This window comes from Eleutherodactylus coqui, chromosome 9, assembly GCF_035609145.1.
Source record: "Eleutherodactylus coqui strain aEleCoq1 chromosome 9, aEleCoq1.hap1, whole genome shotgun sequence".
NCBI classification, from domain to species: Eukaryota; Metazoa; Chordata; class Amphibia; order Anura; family Eleutherodactylidae; genus Eleutherodactylus; species Eleutherodactylus coqui.
In genome coordinates this window covers 103839056-103859528 of record NC_089845.1, presented here as the reverse complement: position 1 = coordinate 103859528, position 20473 = coordinate 103839056, and the positions used below count along the sequence as shown (strand labels likewise).

At 46.9% G+C, this 20473-nt stretch overlaps 1 protein-coding gene across 1 annotated transcript in view; it reads right to left on the bottom strand.

Moving 5' to 3' along the window:
* PDE7A (phosphodiesterase 7A) overlaps window positions 1-20473 on the bottom strand; it is a 71784-nt gene that overhangs the window by 30317 nt on the left and 20994 nt on the right. The window contains exon 2 of the mRNA XM_066578272.1: window positions 82-142. Coding sequence (XP_066434369.1) covers window positions 82-142 — 61 coding nt within the window. The remainder of the gene's footprint in view (window positions 1-81; window positions 143-20473) is intronic.

The following is a 20473-nucleotide window of genomic DNA, read 5'->3' as shown; positions in this document are numbered from 1 at the left end:
TTCATACATGAGCTGAAGCAGCATGGTCTACATGACAGGTGACACCCCTCTCCCCAGCCAGCAGGACAACGTGTTGCTTACCTAGCATACGAATGTACAAAGCCGTTTGGTCAGAGCTGTCGTACGATATAGCCCCACGTCTCTGGAAACAAGAACAGAGAAAGTCTTAAGATTATGCAGAGGTCTTATCAGGAGAGAAAAACAAACAAACAGTCATGTCAAGAGGAAATACAGCAACACGAGGTGTGAGGGTTTATTGTACACAAGGTAAACCTAAGGCCCCCTGCCCACGGCGGATAACTGCTGCCGAATCCACGGTGGGCATCCGTACCACGGAGCCGCAGCAAATAGCGCCCATAGCATGCTATGCGAAATAGATTCTTCCTGCACACTTGCGGAAAACAACTGCGGTTTCTGCAAGCGGAGGGAAATAATAAATCGCAGGATGCATCCATTTTTGTGTGGACGGCTTCCATTAAATTCTCACGGCCCTTCGACAATGATGCGGGAATAGCAAAAGTTAGAGAAAGAAAAAACAAAAGCCTCGCACTGCACATGTCCGACGGCTCAGACCATCTGCAGTACAGATGAAACTAAAGCAACCAGGTACGTGCGGACGCCACTGCTCCCACGGCCGGATTATGCTGCGGGAATCCGGCTCTGCAATGTACAGGAGGCCTAAGGCTACTGCTGTATGGAATGGCTTAGTCCGCTACCTTCTTTCACGCCAGGTTTAGGCCTCACGCACACGGCAGAGGTAGATTCCGCCAGTTTATTAGTGCCACGGAAGATCTGCGATTCATTGCAGAAAGTAATTTAAAATGCTTGTGGTCGATCGAGAATTCAATGTTTTGTTTTTTTTGTGCGGATGTACGTTGGATCGTCCACGCGGAGAAGAGGAAAAAAAAAAAAAAAAACAACAATGATGCCAAGGACGTTCCATGCTTTCCCTACGGGCGACTTGAACAGCAGATCGCATGTGCCGATCATGGATTCTGCAGTTGAAATCCGCCCGTGTGCGTGAGCCTTACCACGTCCATTTCCCCACCGCACACATGAAGCAGACCTCATCAGCGGACATAGTATATCACTACGGTCCGTGTACAAGGCAGATAAGCCGGCCCCAAGGAGAGACAGGCTCCACTGTAGCAGGTCATTTACATTCATCGTCTGGTTGCCATTACATGGCGGGGTGGAATGATGAACGGTCACTAGCCTTCAGCTTACATTATCGTACATCTCCGCGTTACAAGATGGAATTTGCTGCCGACAAGGATTATTGTGTCGATGTAAGATACCACGGACAAGCCGGGAGTTTCTCATTTGATCGCTGGCCAAGTTTGCTTTTTGCAGTGATCGTGAAGATCATAAAGCCTTCAGCCTCCCCACAAGACTGCAGAATACAGAGAACAGATCAGATATTTATCATCAAAGCAGCGCCGATGTCAGAGGAACGCGGTGTGATGCCAAGTGACGGCGATGCAGGACTTACCAAGACCAGAGACCGCCCCCTTGTCAAGTACAGCACGAGTTCGGGAGGTTTCTTAGAAACTGATTATATAGAATATATCATTTATTTGCTTCACACAAGGATTGTATTCTCTCATCCTGAAATTACCAGCCTCTTCATGCAGCCGCAAACCAAACATCAGAAGTGTTCTTCGAAGGAGTGCAGCAAGTCACAGCGCTGTTTAAGGGTGCGTTCACACAGTGGGAACACTGCAGATCCGCACCAGAAGCATTTAGGAGGAGCAATTAAAGAGGATGCTGATTGGGCAGGGGACAAGGCAGCTCCTGCAAATTACTAATTTCATTCTCTCTACAAATAACAGACTTCCTTGCTGGTCCCAAAAGGAGCAAAGAGGATCAAAAGGCCGATTAACCCCTTAATGGTGCAACACAATTTTTGTAACATAAGCAGATAGGCGGCTTTACAGAAACGTATTACTTCGTTATGACTTTTTTTTTTTTTTTTTTAAATTGTTGCAGTGTTATCGTTCAGAAAAGAAAATTAGCTTGCGTGAATTTGAATGTAATTAGTGTAAACAACTGAACAAACGAAAACTTGTTTGCGTCTTGTTCGCCGTTCATTTTATGCAAGATTAAAAACAGTTTGTGCAAACAGCGATCATTTAGTTGTTCACTGTGCAGCGAATGTGAACGACTAAAGGAGCAAAATCTAATAGACTTCTCTGCCTGCGTACATTGTTAGAATGAGCGGACGCAGTCATCATTCACTCACGCAAACCATCTATTGCTCCATATAAGAGCAGCCTTGGGGCGCCTGTACACGGGCAGGTCAGACTCTGCATGCGGGATTCCCACAGCGGAGCGGCCTAAGGCCTCCTGCACACGGGCTGGTCAGACCCTGCGTGTCGGATTCCCACAGCAGAGCGGCCTTAGGCCTCCTGCACACGGGCTGGTCAGACCCTGCGTGTTGGATTCCCACAGTGGAGCGGCCTTAGGCCTCCTGCACACGGGCTGGTCAGACCCTGCGTGTTGGATTCCCACAGTGGAGCGGCCTTAGGCCTCCTGCACACGGGCTGGTCAGACCCTGCGTGTTGGATTCCCACAGTGGAGCGGCCTTAGGCCTCCTGCACACGGGCTGGTCAGACCCTGCATGTCGGATTCCCACAGCGGAGTTCAACCCGATGCCCGGAGTCTTCTCCTTTGCTCTGATGTGCCGCAGTACAGAGGACAAAATCCGACCCGGCCGCGGGCATGAGGCCTAAATGAGACTTACAGCCTCTTTTGCTTTGCTGCTACTGCAAATCGCTGCAGATGTTTGAAAATTTACATCACTGCCACCCCCTGTGAACTTCCCCTGGCGCAGTTACAGTAGAGGACATAGGGGCAACATAGTCACAAAAAAAAAAAAAAAAAAGTTATTTTAGCTTGTTCAAAAGTCCCCCCCCCCCCCCCCACAACGCAAATCATTTGAAAAAAAAATTATAACAATTCATTTCTTGTTGAAACTCAAAAATGCAGCAAAAAAAAAGTGAAAGCGGCCTCAGGGTATTCTCACACATCTAAATTAAGTTAAAGGGGTTTTCCAGGACTTCCCAAGGGCCAGGAATGGACTAAAACTAACAAACATAAAAAGGATGTGGTTGGCACTGGTTAAAGTGGCCCACCGTCTCCGACCCAGAAGCCACGATCCATCCACCGTATGCATGACCACTACAGCCAATCACTGGCCTCAGCAGCTGTGTGCATGAATGTCACATGACTAGTGCAGGCGCAGCGTGATATATACAGGGGGAATACTGCATAGTTTATTAGTATATTGCCTGCCTTTAGTAGATCGCTTCGAAAAAGTCCCAGAAAACCCCTTTAGTTTGGAGAAGCAAAAACAAAAACCCCACTTTATTTTTTCTGCTTTTAATGAGTGCGACATTAATTCAGTTCCCCACGGAGGCTGGCAGTACCTGCTGTTTTTACAGTGCAACTTTGTAGCGAGTCACTTACAGCACCCTTAAAATGGAGTTAACCGATTTGGAAGCGGAGATGAGTGGTGACCTGTCCAGCTCCCTGCATTCTGTCTACACTCTTCCGGCTATGTCCCATCTGTGACAGCATGAAGTACTACTACATGGGACGTGAGAACATTCACTTACAGTTTAGGACCGATCTATGGTGTCACCGATTTGGCTACATGCGAGCTTCTTACAGGGATCATATCGACAGCCCTTCTCTATATGGTGCTGTTCTATAACAGTGGCTCCTGTGCTGGCCAACTCCAGAAGATGAATGGGCAGACAGACAATTTCTTGGTGCTCTCAACCATCTCTGGAGTGAGCATCGAGGGGGGGGGGGGGGTCTGATCCCCTTCTACCTTACCTTCTTGGATAAAAGGTTTTTCAATCTACCCTCTCTCTAGCCAACCATTACCCGTTGAAGGACCCTCTAGCCCCAAATGTCGCTACATAGTTTCAGTTGCAAAACCTTTCGCCACAACTGTATGGCCGCCTGCAGACAGGCGGAAATCCCGCGGGATTTCCGCCACTAAAAGCCTGCATAGGAGTGCATTACAATACGCACTCCTATGCAGACGGCCGCGGTTTGGCAAACAAACCGCGGCATGTCCTATTTCTGTGCGGGGCTCGCAGAGCCTCGCACAGAATCATCACTCACCCGGCCGGCGGCTCCGGTCTGCGCATGCGCCAGCTGCCGGCACATGAAAGAGCTGGGGCCGCCAGGCACGGGTGAGTACGCGCTCCTCCCTGCAGGCGCTCGGGTCTGGTCCCGCGGCGAGAATTCTCACCGCCGGATCCGACCCGCCCGTCTGCAGGCGGCCTATAAGGGTTTTTTTTTTTAACCAAAAATCGCAGACCTGTCACAAAATGTCCTGCAAATATCATTTCAGTGATTGTCAGCTCAAGAAAGGGTTAGGCCTCATATCCACAGGCGAATGCAGTTTGCAGAATCCACACAGAAGATTCGCAAATCAAGCCGCCCCATAGGGAAGCATGGGCGTCCGCACTGGACTTGAAAGCATGCAGATTTGATTTGTGACCCTTTTGGTCCAGAAAACAACACTGCACATGTGCGGCGGTGCTTCTGCACACGTACGCAGGGAATAAAAGAGACGAGCCGGACAGGTAAGTAGAATCCCACAGTGTCCTCGGCTACGGGCTGGACCCGTGGACATGAAGGTCAAGGCATCTGATATCACTCTGTTCTGCTGATTGAGCTATAAGAGCAGACTGGTGGATGGTGCTATGCATCATAGTCTTTTTCTATTAACTATGGTTACCTCCAAGGAAACATGTGCGGTCATCATTGCTTTGCATGACAAAAGGTTTTACAAGCAAGGACATGGCCACTTGTAAGATTGCCCCTAAGTCAACCATTTATCGGATCAACAAGAACTTCAAGAAGAGGTTCAACTGCTGTGAAGAAGGCATCGGGGCAACCAAGAAAGTACAAAGGAGTGCCAGGACATCTCCTACAGAGGATTCAGCTTGCGCAGTAATGGCAGCAGGCAGGTATCAGTGCATCTACACACACAGTGAGGTGAAGGCTGTTGGAGGCCACCTGCTGTCAAAAAGCCACTTCTCTCCAAGGAACCCATCAAGGACAGCCTGACATTCTGCAGGAAGTACAGGGATCGGACTGCAGAGGACTGGGGGGGAAGGTGATTTTCTCTGATGAAGCCCCCATTAGACAGTTTGGGACATTTGGAAGAATTATCCAGAGGTGAAGAGCTAAGCTCTATCATGAGTCCAGGGTCATGCCAACAGTAATGCATCCCGAGACCATGTGTGGGATGGCTTCTCATCCAAGGGAGTGGGTTCAATAATTTTGCCCAAGAACACTGCCCTAAATAAAGAATGGCATCTAAACCTCCTCCAAAATGAGGGCAATTTGGTGATGAACACTTCTTCCGGCATGATGGAGCACCAGGTCACAAGGCAAGTGATAACTAAGTGGCTCACTAAACAAACATTGAAGTTTTGGATCCATGGCCAGGAAACTCCCAAAATCTGAATCCCAATGAGTACCCGTGGTCATACATTATATCCACACCCTTTCAGCATAATTTCTTGTGTCACAAAAAGTGCCCAAGCATAGGAGAGGATAAGTTTGACCAATTATAGTCTATGGGTACATCAAGCAATAAGTTGCAATAGTTCATTTCCAATTAAGGCTCATTCACATCTGTCGCAGGTTCCATTCAGAGCCTCCAGAGCTGGCAGCGGATCAAGTGTGAAATAGCACAACATGCTGCACCATTTAATCAGGTAAGGTGCCAGTGGGAATGCTGGAAGGACCCCATTATGGATTTCTGGCTGTACTTTCGTTGTTGGGTCAGAGGACAGAGCCAATTGACAGAAATCTCCCGATGCAGGTGTGAAAGAGGCCTAAAGTGTAAATGATGTGAACAGCCCCTACCAGAAGAACGGCGCAGAGAAGACAAGATATGCCAGAATTGTTATATTATGGGGAATACAGTTACTTCCTAAAACGTTGCAGAAGTGCCAAAGGGTCCTCTTTAAGGGGAAGCAGTCAACCACAAAACACCATAAACGAAGTCATGGTGCCTACAGTTTAGAGGACTCCTAGTCACCCGTCCCTGCAAGGTCTCCCACCGAAGTCCGCGCTCACACAGCAATCGGGACTCTTCTGAGAGGGCAGCATCTACATTCCCATTCATCTTGTTCAGCCTTCAGGGAACAGCCAAGTTGGGGGGGCACCGCAGGCGAGTATAAAAGGAGGCTTCCTTGACCCCACGTCAGTGAAGCTATAAGCACCATATAGTTTAGGCGACTGTTTCTGGTGGATGACGAGTTCCCTTTAAGCATGTCTACATAGCTGCAGTGTGCCAACATGTGTTATACAGGAGCTGCCATGTAAACATATTCCATTACAGGACCTCGCCCTCTGGCATACTTACCGTTACATTATAAGACAGTTCTAGCCCCACACTATTACATCCGCACACCAACCTTAGTTCTCTACAACCTTGTGGAAACTTCTGGATTGTGACTTCTGTCTACTAGTTAAAGGTCCTCTATAAAAGCAGAGGACATCTCACAAAGTGGAGTTCAGCCACTTACCACCCTGCCATGTACTTGCCTACCTTAGAAGTGATCCACTTGATAAGTATCAATGCTATTGACCAGAGTAATGCAATTCCCATGGAGTCACAGCAGGCGCTGCATGGTAGGCTGGTTCAGCAATCTGTGACATTACCCAGAATGGCTCCCGGTGATCTGAGCTCCGAGCAGCTGCACTAACACTGCAGTCACCTGATGACTGTGGGCACCGGGGTCTCGCAGCGCCCAGGCTGCTAGCAACAGGAACCAACACACAAGTCACACGGAGGCTGGAAGCTTCATCACACTAACATTATTATGCTCCCTCCCAGATATAACCCCCCCCCCCCAAAGTCATTGGAATATTACTTTTAGACATTCTTTAAAACTACCCAGGTTTTAAAGGGTCATTCCCAAAATTGAATGCAAGCTTCATCCTCCTTTTTATGATGGAGCACAATTGAGCATTTATCACCTATCCTGTGAATCAGTGATGGATGGCCATTCTGGGAACACCCCTTGGCAAAAGCCTTTTAAGGCCCCCTGCACACGGGTGGAAATTCTGTGGTGGGATTTCCCGCATAATTTCTGCCGGTGCCCACCAGGTCTCTGCAGCGGCACAAGTCAGCATCCCGCTGCGAGAGACCCGACTGTCTGCAGGCGGCCTAAGCCGGTCTCACACGAGTGTACGATTAACGCATACGATGCATGCGCTGTATGCCCGTTTGATTTGCAGTTACAACCACAGTTGAATGTTGGAATTGCGCAATATGTGGGTGCAAAAAAAAACAAAAAAAGAATGCTGCATGTTTTATTTTGCGGCATGTATATACGGGAGAGTACATTGTTCTCTATGGACATGTATATGTGCTGTTGCAATGGTGCGCAAAATATAAACAAACAAAATTAAAAAGATAGGTGGGCTGCACATGACAGCACGTGAGATACACCATCATGCACAGTACGACGATAGGCTGGGTGACTAGTTGCTCCATAGCGGTAAAGCGTTGTTTGACCCGCACAGTTTTATGCTTAAGGTGTGTGTGGGGCCAGCCTTATTCTTAGGGCCTTTTCACACCAGCGTTTTGCCGATCCGTCGCGGGAACACCAACACGAAAAAGTTGTTTTGTTCTCAAACACATAGAAATGTATTGGAGTGGAAGGTCTTTAGTTTCAGTGCGTTTCTGTATTTTTCATCTCCGTTCCGTTTTTTTTTACATTGGATGAAAAGCGTGAACTGCGACACTTCTATTTCCAGGTTCGGAAATGGAATACAGGTGGATCCTTTTATAGCATTGTACCCCATGCGAGGCGGAGAGAATATGAAGGTGGTGGTTCCTCTTCAGTGAATGTGGCTCAGTGGTTAGCATTGTTCTCTTGCAGTGTTGGGGGTTCTAGGTTCAAATCTCATCAAGGGCAACATCAACTTTGAAGACTTCCAAACACAGACATCCCCCTTGGTCCAAACATTCGTTCTGATAGAGATTATATAGATCTAGATTGAAAAAAGTAACATTGCAGCTGCCTGCAGCCACCACTAGAGGGAGACGTTGTGCTTCTTGCGTATTATATTATTGGAAAGTCTGTGAACATGCACATATATTATATATTAGTGTAATAGTTATAATGTAAGGCGTCAGCTAGTCCGAATCCAGGAAGTGCCCAGGACAGATACATTGAGGTGCTTCGCCGTCTCATTCTCTCGCAGCTCGGCGCTCCTCTTCACTATTAGGCCGAATGCCCACAGATGGATTATCGCTGCGGAAATTGCGGTCAGACACCGGCTGCGATTTCAGCAGCAATGTCCGTCTATAAGCATGCTGTGTTAAACGATTCTCCCCTGCCCACGAGCGGAAATCAGTTGCGATTTTCCGCTCGCGGGGGAGAATTGCAGCATGTTCTATTTTATGCGGAACGCCGCACCGATGGCTTCCATTGCAGTCAATTGAAGCAGTCCGTCCTACGATGCTCTGCGCTGTGGGCACAGCGGAAGCATCATGGGAATCTGCGTCATACCCCAGCGCCAGTGTGCCATGCGCTGCTCTGCGCACCTAGCTGATACTCTCGCGGCGGATCCGGACAGGTGAGTATAGCGGCTCTGGGTCCGATTGCACAGGCGGAATCCGACCCAGCCGTGGGCATGAGGCCTATATATTGGCGGACGCACCAGAATTTTACACCACTTTAGTTTGGAATTTGTTAAACCAAGATTTTGCCACTTTGTAAAAAAAAAAACCCCCCCAAAAAAAACAGTCATTATGGAACCTCAGACAATTGATAGACAAGCCTACATCGGGAAAGTACTTTTTTTTGTGTGTGTTAGAGAGGAAGCGGCTCACTGCTGGTGTGGATGTAACGGATGTCAGGCATGAAGTTTGCTGTAGACGCTATGGTGATAAGTGTGAGGTAGTCTATGTATCCTGAGGTGTACGTATCATGTACCTACACGCAATGCTCCATCATCATCACCATAGCATCTACAGGATGGGGCACGGAAAGCTAGCCCAGCCCCACATGCCTATGAAAGCTGTCTAAAAGAATCTGTCTCTGTTGCCCATAGCAACCAATCACAGTGCAGCTTTCATTTCTTATATTGCTGAGTTAAAATGAAAGCTGTGCTGTGATTGGTGGAGTCCCCGTCCTATGAGGGCAGAGCTGTTTTGATAAACTGCATGACATGGGGCACAGCTGTAAACACTATATATTCGTTGCGCTCAATATATAACCATATGTGGTTAGCTCCTTCTAGTGGCAGCTGCAAGCAGCAAAGACATTATGTTGTGCAGTGTTCATATAGGATGGCATACAGGTTACATCTTCGTTTTTGTAATGTTGCTTTGCATTAAAAAAAAAAAAAAGATTTACATGCAATTTAGTGTGTCAAAAGCATGGTGGCCATCCCCAAGATAACGGCAGATTTAATTCCTGTAACTGACTCATCAGATGTTTACTAGTCTAGGAACAGCAAGGAATGTCCTTCCAATCACTTGTCAAAGCTGATGGAATAAGTGGAGGTCACACTGAGGCATCAGCAGCCAAGAGCCAGTAATGGTGGCCATTAGTGACTAGCAGCCAGCTCCTGAAAACATTAAAACACACCCAGTCCTTAAAAAGGGAGCCCGATAACCTACGGGGCTCAAAAAGGTGAAGAACAGGGAGTCCAGGGAGAAATTTCATACTGAGCGGGCACGCTGTTCCAGCGCTGTATCCCATAAAGTTCAGGGGTGCCAGCAGCTTGACTTTCTCTGCATCTCCCATTCAGCTCTATGAGAGTTGCGCATGCAGATGAGTAAAGCTGCTGGCGCACGCAAACTTCATGGGGGCACAGTGCTGGAACAGGATGCCCAATGTAGGAAACACCGCTCCCCGGACTCCCGTTCCTTCAACTTAACATACTTTATAGGCTCAAACGTGATGACCGTTCTCTTTAAAAGGGCTCATCCAAAGAATAATTTGCATACCAACAGTCCTAACATGCTCTTCCTGTCACAGTGCTCCTAAAGGTGCCTTTAGCGCCCCACAAAATCACCTGAATAAAGTCGCTTGAAATAGCGATTTTCGGAGATAGTAGCCCCGTGTGCACACAGACAGCGGCACAGAATTCTTAGGTGGCCGAATACCCGCAGCAATGCCACACCAAATCCACACTTAACTGGTGCAGATTTGGCAGCATTTTCACCTGTGGAGTTTAACCCTTGTATTTCCAGGGTTGAATTCTGCAGCATAAATAGACATGAGCGGAAGCAGAATCCACAGCAGTCTATGAAAATGCTGCAGATTAGAAATCCTCCGCACCGTATGAAGAGGACTTTTTGAATCCCCTCCTCATGGCTTATACTGTAAGCTCTATGGTCATCCATGTGAAGGCGGCCTGAGCAAGAAAGCACTGTCTGAAATAAAATCAGCCAGCGAGTGACTGTCGCTCGGTGTAGAAGTCAGTGTACACGAGCGTATGAGCAGATGGTGCGCAGGCAGCGATTTTTGCACTGCGCATGACAACGTATCTCACTTATATGTAGTCTGACTGGTTTCTTTTTTTTTAATTTCCCACTGTCACTTAGTGACATTGCGCATGTACAGCATTTATTATACGCCCATAGAGAATAGGGCTCCAACATGCGCAATACAGTAAAACAGAACATGCGGTGTTCAACGCAATAAAACCTACTAGTATGAGTGTCAATGACAATCATTGTACTTTCGTTGACTCCATTCACCACGTATTACGCGATGAAATTGCGCTCGTCTGAGCCAGCACTAAACAGGGGTCACTCAATTATCTTTTTTGAGCAATAATTCATCTGCCTAAAAATTGGGCAAATTGACCCGTGTAAACAGGCAGCTGTTAATCTATGAAGGACTGCCTGTTCACTGTCAATGGAGACGGGTAGGCCAGAAACGATCCCCGTCCTGCTATGCCTCCGTTCATTCAGCGACAATCATTCCTGTGTAGAAGCACAGGAACGATCATTGTCGGGACAACCTGTCGGCCGTCTGCCCCTAACAGGTCGCCTCGTGAAGCCAGCTCTTTCAGTTTGGATAAGTGTAAAATTTAAACTCCTGAAGATACTGTACAAAGCCGCAGCTGGATTATTCACCGCCACGTCGGTTACAATGTGAGCGCGTCATTGACGGAGGTGGGATGAAAAAATTTAATTAAAAGAAAAAACCCAAGTGGGACTCCCTCCCAGCCCCGCGGACACCTGTCAGTCTTGGCTCTGGTCTTCATCCATGTACAGGAGGTCTAATTGTGTGCGTGTGGATTACTTATCCAAATTAGGCCACCCTCATCTATATTGACATCAGTGCTTATAATTTTGGAATACCGATAGACAGAAATAGCTCTATTGCGGTGCATTATACACCCCCTGTATCTACAGGAGGAGGACCAGGTGCTCCTGTGTTGTCCGAGAACACTACACTGACACAGCCAACAACTGATGTGGGCTGATAGGGGATGTTTACACCGCGATGAAGGGGAGGATCACTTTACATCCAGTCAGTCAAGCATTGCCGTACCTACTGGTAGATGGTAATAAAACCCGGGAGAGTTAGATGTACTGCTTATCCAGTGTGAATGTTGTTGACAGAGATTATCGGGCTTCACTTAATCACTTCTGCAGAATTTCTAACTTACTGCACCCCTCCTACCTTTAAAAAGGGAACTTTCTAAACTACTTACAAATGCGAATATAGGCCAAATTCAGAAGCAGAAGTCTGACAGCTCATCTCCCATACACTCCCCATTGGTGGTAACGAGGATGATTACTGGTACTGCGTTAGGCCGGGCTCGCATGAACGGGTTGGATTCCACATGCGGGAGGCCCGCAGCGGATTGTGGCTGTAAGCCCTGCCAGGTGACCCTGCATTCAGGATTAAAATTGTAGTGCGCATGACCACGGAGGGTCGCAGGCGGCCATGCGCAGTACAGTTTTATTTGTATTTCCCACGCCATATGGGCTGCGGGTCGGACAGCCTTCATTAACACGTCACATGGATTCCGCTGCAAAATAGAACATGCTGTGATATTTTTTCCACTCGTGGAATGCGCAATGTGTAACCACAAGTGTAAATGAAACAGCGAAGGTGCATGCATTTTACCGCGGATGGTCAGCATGGATGGTGAGCGCCCAATCTGCAATACCAATTCGCCCAGCCTAGGGTATAATCAGACATGGCGGGAAAGATCGGCACGGATTTTGGTGCAGATCATTACCGTGACATTAACTGACTTATTGCAATGAATGAATTCCATAATGACAGTCTACCGGGTTTCCGCCACAAAGCGCGTGCTAACGATTATAAAAACCCACAACATGACTATCTTCCGCTGCCGTTTTTTCCCCCCACTGTATGCAAATACTGTTCCCGTTCATTTACATTGTACCGTACGTTGCTGTGGCATTTTGGTTCGCATTCGGAAGCTGAAAGTGGACATCAATAACACTGTCAACTCACCTGAAATGATATCAGTACAGATCATCAATAGTTGATTGGCAAGGGTGCACCACTTACCCTGCCCAAGTCAGCTGACAAGGTGGACAATGTTGTAAGCCGACAACGCTGTCAATATTGCCGTGGCTCAGTCTGGTACTACAGGTACAACTCCCGTGAATTTAGGATTGAGGTTTGGAAACCAAACGGGGACCATGCAAAGTTGACAGCGCCGTCCGCTCCCAGCGCTTACCACTATGGCAGCGAGTCTAGGGATCAGCCGATTGGCAAGGATCTCGATTGGCAGACCCCAGCCAGTCAACTATTGATAACCAATCCTGAAGATAAGTCATCAATAGCAGAAGTCCTGAACAACCCCTTTAAGCTCTCCTGGCAGGTCCTACACATGATGCATACTTCCCCACCCTCCTGGGTTATTCAGAAGCCTCCCCACGAAATGTGAACGCTGGAAAGATATGGTTTAGGGGTGGGGAACACTTCACACCTTTAAATAGAGGCAATCTGAATACTGGCCTCACCCATAAGGAGTGGTGAAAATCAGATACATCGAGGATCTCCATGAAGCTTGTTGAGAAGTACAATGCGAGATTGCTGACCCGATCTTCCTTAGGGTGCATACACATGGGCGAGTCGCACCACAGAGCACACCGGACCAAATGTCCGGTAGACCGCATATCTGCATGTTCTATTCTCGTGTAAGACTTGCTCAAAAATACAACATGTTGTGATTTTTCCATCTCCCAGCATTACTTGTGAGAGAAAAATCACTCCCGTAAATACATGTATTGCAAACAATGGGTTGTATTTTCATGTGTTTTGCAACGCAGAAAACTTGTACGATTTTCCCGGCTGGGGTTTGCAGCAATACACAGGAATCTGAGTGGAAGTGAATAGCTGTGGTCCAACCATGGATCAAACATATGCTACCTACGGCCGGCTGCACACAGGCGGATTTGCATTGCGGAATTCAGAGCGGGCGTCCGCCTCTGGACTTCGCAGCAAATACCGCCAATAACATGCTATAAAATAGCGTTTTTTCCTGCACACGAGCGGAAATCAATCCCGCAGGGTCGGATTCTGCCGCGGGATCCCGAATGCAAAATCCAACCGGCCCACCATAGATAAGTGATAGACTCCATACACGCAGCTCTGCTGACATTTGCATGTCCTGTATGTAGTTTTGCATGTTTGTCTAAGGCAATCTCACCCATAATTTCATATTGCTTGTACAATGTCTGGCTAGAGAACAAGACTACTGTGCGGTATATTTGCACAGAGTTTACATATCAGCAGCATACAACAATGAGCTGTATGACACATTAGGCCTTTGTTCCATAAATGCATAGTGTCAGCGCCATTCGGGGTAGTAAATGATTAACTAGTTATCTGCACAGTAGTATCAACAGCTATGAGGCTGTAATATTTACCCTAAGTCATGGGGTAAAACAATAGGATGTGGCCCGTGATGACCTTGAGCACACAACCATGTGTTCATTGCAGTAAAGTCTACAAGGCTTGTTTACTCTTAGGAAACAGGGACAAGAGAAGGACTCCAACTCAACCTGTCAAAGCAGCTGGAAGGTCGGGTTCACATTACATTTGTCCAGCCTTTCTATCCTACAGTTCCATCTGAAGTGCTGTGATCTCCTTCGTTATAACTGTGTGACAGGAGCCTCGAATCAGCAGCAGTTATAGGATAGGAGTTTGCCCCCTTCCACTATGAAGAGCTTGCATGGTAGAGTCCATGTAGTATCATGCAGGAATTAAAAAGAAAAAAAAAAAGTTGGGGGTAGGGGTGGGGAATTTGAGGACTCAATTAAAAAGAAAAAAAATTCCAAAAACTGCAGTGGCGAGTTGAAAACAAAGGGTTAACATCTCTGCAAGAGATACTCGCAAATTTAGCCTAACCTATGATCAATTTTCACAACTTCAGAAAAAAAAAAAAAAAAAACACAAAGCAGCGAGACATTTTCACATGTCCCCTTTAAAATATACAATTGCAGGGAAGAGCTATAGCGTGCCCATACAAAGGGCACCCCAGATGTGTTTCCGGTCTCTTCCTCTGTTCTAGGAAACAGCACTGCCCACAAGCCCCGCACTTCACTAGGACACAGAACTAAGATTATCTTCTGTTGTAATCCCCATCATGTCAGATAAGAGCGCGGGACCAGTTGGGTAAACACTAAAACCTACAACCCTCTGATAGAAGGGGAATACCCACTACAACAGACCTGACCCGACCACAGATCTGTGGGGTCACTCGCTGAAAGCAATGGAGATTTTTGGCAATTAAAACCCTTCCGCGTAAGAAGTGTGCCGCCTGCTAGAGAAGGGAACACTCAGAAATACATTGTACTAACCTGGCAAGAACAAGGAGTGCTTGCCTAAGAAGCAGAACGTCTAGTAAGACATTGCCAGAAATGGAAAATAACCGGGCTTACAAGCTTGTGGAGTCTGACCTGATGACGCAACCTATACTTACACGATTGCCAAAGGCCTTGGATTGGGGATCTTCCAAGTGGCACAGGCCGTTTTGTTACGGCCCGTAGAGACCTCATATAAATGCTTGTCATGTCTGAAGTGCAGGCGATGGCGGCTAGTAGCCATGAGGTTACCGGTACTAGCCATCAAGCACATTGCAAGTACACAAAGGCTTCTATTTTACAACAGCGTTACTACACAGCGCCACTCTCACCGGCAAGTGACGTCTATTCCAACGAGGTCAAGAATGGCGCCATGTTTGATAAGACTACAGCACTGTATCCCTGCCAAAAAACGCCTCGCTTCTACATGCTGCTCTGACTGGCTGTGCTAATCATGTGGGCAGCATTGGCCAATCAAAAGGAGCGTGTAGTGTTTTAGACTACCGATGCATACCAATACACGCTGTGCATCAGATAGTCTGAGAAGCGCATCACAAACAAAAAGGAGGGCATGTGCAAATGCGCACGCAATACGCAAGCAGATTCGTAATCTGTAATTCCGCTGACAACATCTGGAACCCTTTAGATGAATTAGCCATTTCAAGCTGGGAGTCTGTATACCGCGTGCAAATGAGCATGCCAGAAAAAGTACATGTGAAATACGCTGATACGTATGCAGAAACGCAGTGCTCAGATGTGAGGAAGCCCCAAGGGTCTTTTTTTTTTGATGGGTGACAAAATTCAATTAAAATCCCCACACCGCCGCCGCTCTGGAGATCACTGCCCTTCGTTCACTCAGCCGCAGTGAAGGCGTGGCGTACCGCCACTCAGCTGCGGCAGCCAACCGCTGGCCTGGGCCACTGAGGCGAGAAGTTGGCTGTAGCAGTCATGTGGGTATATGGCATGTTATCACCGATGGGAGTCACCAGAGCGGTGACGTTGGAGCAGATGAGTAGTGGGGGTGGAATCACATTTACTGCTAAATCAGCCAATTTTTCTTCTAAATCCAGCACAACCCTTAGAGGGTTAAATGCTACATTTTACTTCCCCCGTTCTTAACAGCACAGTTTAGTGAGCGGGCGCAGGTATTTGCACTAGTAATGTACACAAGTGAGCCTTGTAATTTGCTTATCAAATATTTATCTTGTTCCTGAAATAATAGCACACGCTTGTCCTTTTCGTTATTGAAGGCAATAGAAGCCTGGGTGAGTGCGGTACGGCCAGAGATCCGGGATCCACAGAGGCATCTATTAGCGGGAGGAAGACCGAAGAAAGCCGGGCGGACCCCATTATAGGCCTTAGAATTTACAGGAGGTGCCTGGAGCCAACCTCAGCACATTGGGTTCTTTAATGAGCCAGTGTTACAGCTACCCGTTAATAAAGTTTCCATAGAATAAGAAATGGTGCAGCCCGTTTGTGGAAACATGCCAATTCACAGGATGCCAGGACAGGGCTGCTGTAGAGATTCTTCAAAAGCGTTTTGGCGATGGTCCAGAGCTGAGAGAAGCTGGCTGACCCCATGGTTTCCCCTTGCAGCAAGTATGAAGACCTCTCTATGCTCTTCCACGCCCCCAACAGGGGGTCCTTTTATCAGCATCGTTTGGCTCTGGCGTCTTCATTATTTGGCTCAGAAGATTGAGCTGAACATCGGAAATCAAGCGGGAGCACAGGTGTAAGGGTGAACGTAGTCTTAGAAACCTTCAACACCTTGTTTGAAACAGGGGAGTGGGAAGCATGACTTTGTGGAAGACGGCATAGTTAAAAAAAGAGAAGAAGGGTCTCAAGATGTACAAAAATGTATCAAGCATGAGCAAGTGTAATAAATTTGGGGCATTTTACACACACACACACACACACACACACCCCCCTTTCCAATCCACTGTCGGACCTCTGAAGACATTATGATTTAAGGCTCTACAGCTCCGATGTTGCAAGACATCTGTCGGGGTTCTGATACTGTATATTGCCAGCCTCTCTGCTATCCAACATGTCACCTCATGCAGTACTGGCTTTAGCCAGCATATAGTGCTGTTGTATAATGGCAGGAAAAAAAAAAAAGACCCCTAGTGAAACCAGGATACAAATTGGATTGGAAAGGGTTACAAGTTATGTCAGTAAACAACTAACATTTACACATGTAGATATGAAAACGGTGAGGAATTTGAAGGATCAGAGCCATTAAATTAAGAAATTTGTTTTCTGAAAGAGCCTTTGTTCAAGTGACGTCTATCAATTTTCATGGCTTTCTACTCAATTTTTGGCGACTACTAGCACCTGCTTAGGGGATGTCACCACCAGTGATGCAGAAACATCTAAAACTACAGTATACACACATGCTATATAGTATTTAATGCAGCAAATTAAATAGCACCACAAATCCCTCAAGCATGAAGAAAGTACCACAAACTATTGTAATGATGAGCCCTGCGGATTACTCTAAACCGCTCTGGGTAGAACGCCAGGCTGGCTGAGACCTACTGACGCAGTTATTATTTCACCGACAATGGGATGAAACCAGAGAAGAAAAGCGTTGAGGAATAGCAGATTACAGAGCCGCACTGAGCACTAACCAGCAGAATTAACTCATCCGATTCCAGGGAGGGGAAGAGTTGAACAAAAAACTTTATGGCCCAAAGAAGAAAACAAGCAGCGTATGCTTGAATTTGGCATCTGCTTAAAAGCCATTGGGAGGCGTACAACTTGTCTACTACAGAGTCAGTCAGCAAACCAAGATATCATCAAATGACATTTTAAGATAAAGGCAATCGCGCGGCCAAATCCTTTGTTGTGTAGAACAGAAAGACTGAAGACTATAAATCAACATGAAAAACGTACAAATCTAACTTTTTATAGCTACACAGATATTTCCTCACTCTTTACCCGGAAGGGTTAGCTACTCAACATCTGCCAGCACTGAGGACGCCAACCTATCCCATCCAGCCTTTACAAGAGATCAAAAGTGCAAATCCCCCTTACACCATACAGCCCAAACCTCTGCCCTGAATGGGGAACAGAGGGGAACCTGAAACTTCTAAAATATGCAGTCTAAAACTATTGCTTAACATGATAGAAGGCTAAAAGTGGTTTTACGAAGCCAAGCTACCATGGTCATTAAATGGGTTGCCCAGGGTAGAAGGACATGGCTGATTTCTTCCAGAAACAGCACAACATCTGTCCATGGGTTACATCTGGTATTGCAGCGAAGCGCCACTGAAGTTGCAGAGGTTTCCTGGGTTTTAATATTGCTGTCCATTGTACAGTGGTCGTTCCTGGGTCTACAGTTCAGTTCCATTCACGCCGACCACGAAAATTGGGTTGTGCCTGGTGCATAAACAGATGATCGACAGGGGTGCTAAGGCTCGGTACGGTTGTACTTTGTCGACACCAGAAGCTAGGGGTGTGACAGAACCTAGAAGGAGGAAACTCCCGTCATGCCCCTAGCTTCCAATTGGGTAGTACTGCAGCAGGGAGGACACTGCTGAAGCCGGGACCATTGTCACTGAGCTCCCCGCTGCTCTCCTCGGCGGAATCCCACCTCCACTCCCGTGCCCCCAGTCGGCCACTGCCAGCGGAAACCGCTGTCAATGTGCTCCATGCTCCTCTCCACGCCGCACAGCCAATGTGGGCTCCTGTTGCCTGTGCCCGCTGCAGCTGGGTGCGCTGTCACTGGGGTCCCCGCTGCTCTCCCTGCCGTATTCTCCTCTCCGCTACTGGTTCCTCTGTGAGTAAGCTCCACAGGCATGGACAACAGCCGTCACCCGACATGATGATAGGTTGCCCGGGACGAATCGCCTTGTATGGAAGGTTAGGGTTAGTTTCAGAGTTAGGCTTACATTATTAGGTGTAAGTGGCTAATAATGTAAGCCTAACTCTGAAACAACCCCTAACCCTCCATACAAGGCAAACATTAGTCCACACGCTGCTAGCACCTTGCTACAGCCAGCCAATTACTAGTTTGAGCGTACAGTGGGCGTATGCAACCCATCACTAGGTCTTCACCCATACCTGTAGTGGAGACAATATACACCAGTACCCCGGGGCTCATCCCCATTGGTACAGTATACACAGCCTATGCCAACGACTCCCCAAGCCCTCAAAACAATTCCCTGTAGACTGATGTCCCACAGCCTTTTACAAAAATCCCATGTTTCGAACCAGTTTTCACAGTTGCATTTTTTGCTTACAGATGTTTCCTATAGGTAAACAGTAAAATATGAAAAGCCCTATGAATTATTTTTTTCATAGTACTTTATTTTGGCTGCGTTATTTTGGCTTAAACTGCAGCATGCTCTGGCTATGGGATTCTTCCATTGGCATCTCTATGAACAAAAAAAAGCCAAAAAAGGAGAAAATAAATAAAAGCTATACATATAATTTTACATACACAAAAGAAAAAAAAAAAAAAACTCAATTAGAAATGCAGCCAAAATCCTAAACAAAAAAAAATGCCAACACTGTTTATAGGTGCCTCCTCAGACACCTTCTAGGTGTTCTCCTTAAGAGATTATGCCCCTCCCAGGCCACGTCACAGGCCTCTCACCAGCCAAGCCAGGATCGTACTGCACACTGATGAGGGAAAAAACCCCAAAACAGCTGTAAAACCCAGAAACAGCTGTCTGTGTATGACCAAAAGACCGAAAACCAATTCCCAATCATTGTTCTAAAGACTTGTATAAAGGGTCTGACATTGATTTGAAGGAATGCTGCCTTCCAAGAGGTGGCACTGCAGAGGTATTATTCCATCTTCCTTATTTGCACAAGTGCACTCAGTCACGCTTCCCCCCCCCCCCCCCCCCCCACTTCTGTGGCATTTATTTATTTAAATTGCACGCTTTGTTTTTTCACACTTCTCTGTAAAAAAAAAAAACAAAAAAAAAAAACAAAGTTACAAAAAGGGAAGAGGGGTGGAGGGTGGGGAAATTAAAAAAATTACAAGAGCCGGTAGAAAATGTAAGTCATCTAAAAAAAGGCATGCAGTTTCTTTGGCCGTTCCCGTCGACAGAGACAAATACAAAACAAAGATTGAAAAAAAACCAAAAAAAAACCCCACACATCTGACGGAAAACCGTGAAGCCCCTTTTAAACCAGAAAGCAGTTATTTTTCTAAGCTTGTATAGCCCTTTTAAAAGTAGTCCAAAACCCCAATGTACACCAGCAGATAACACATCCTTCCAATGCAGTCACTGGAGTACAAGTCCATAACCGCCACATTCCCTTTGGGGGATCAATAAGCCGAGGTTTGGACAAAGCTGCAGATAGAGGTTTCCTGTGATTGGGTCTAAACAGCGTGCTATTCCTACTGCTCGCCAAGTGCTACATACCAAGATTAATGTAGCTGGCCTGACCTTGGCATTATATTTCTAAATCACAAGAAGGATTTAAGAAGATAATACCAGACAGTGATCAAGAAAGTCTCTCTCAAACCCTTATTAGAACGGCTTTCCTGACCTCAGGAGATGAAAACTAAGTATCTGGCTCCTACAATAGGATGCCCACATGCAGGGGTCCTGAAAGGGGTTTCCGTTAGTAACTCAAGTAAGGGCAGCAAATAAAAGT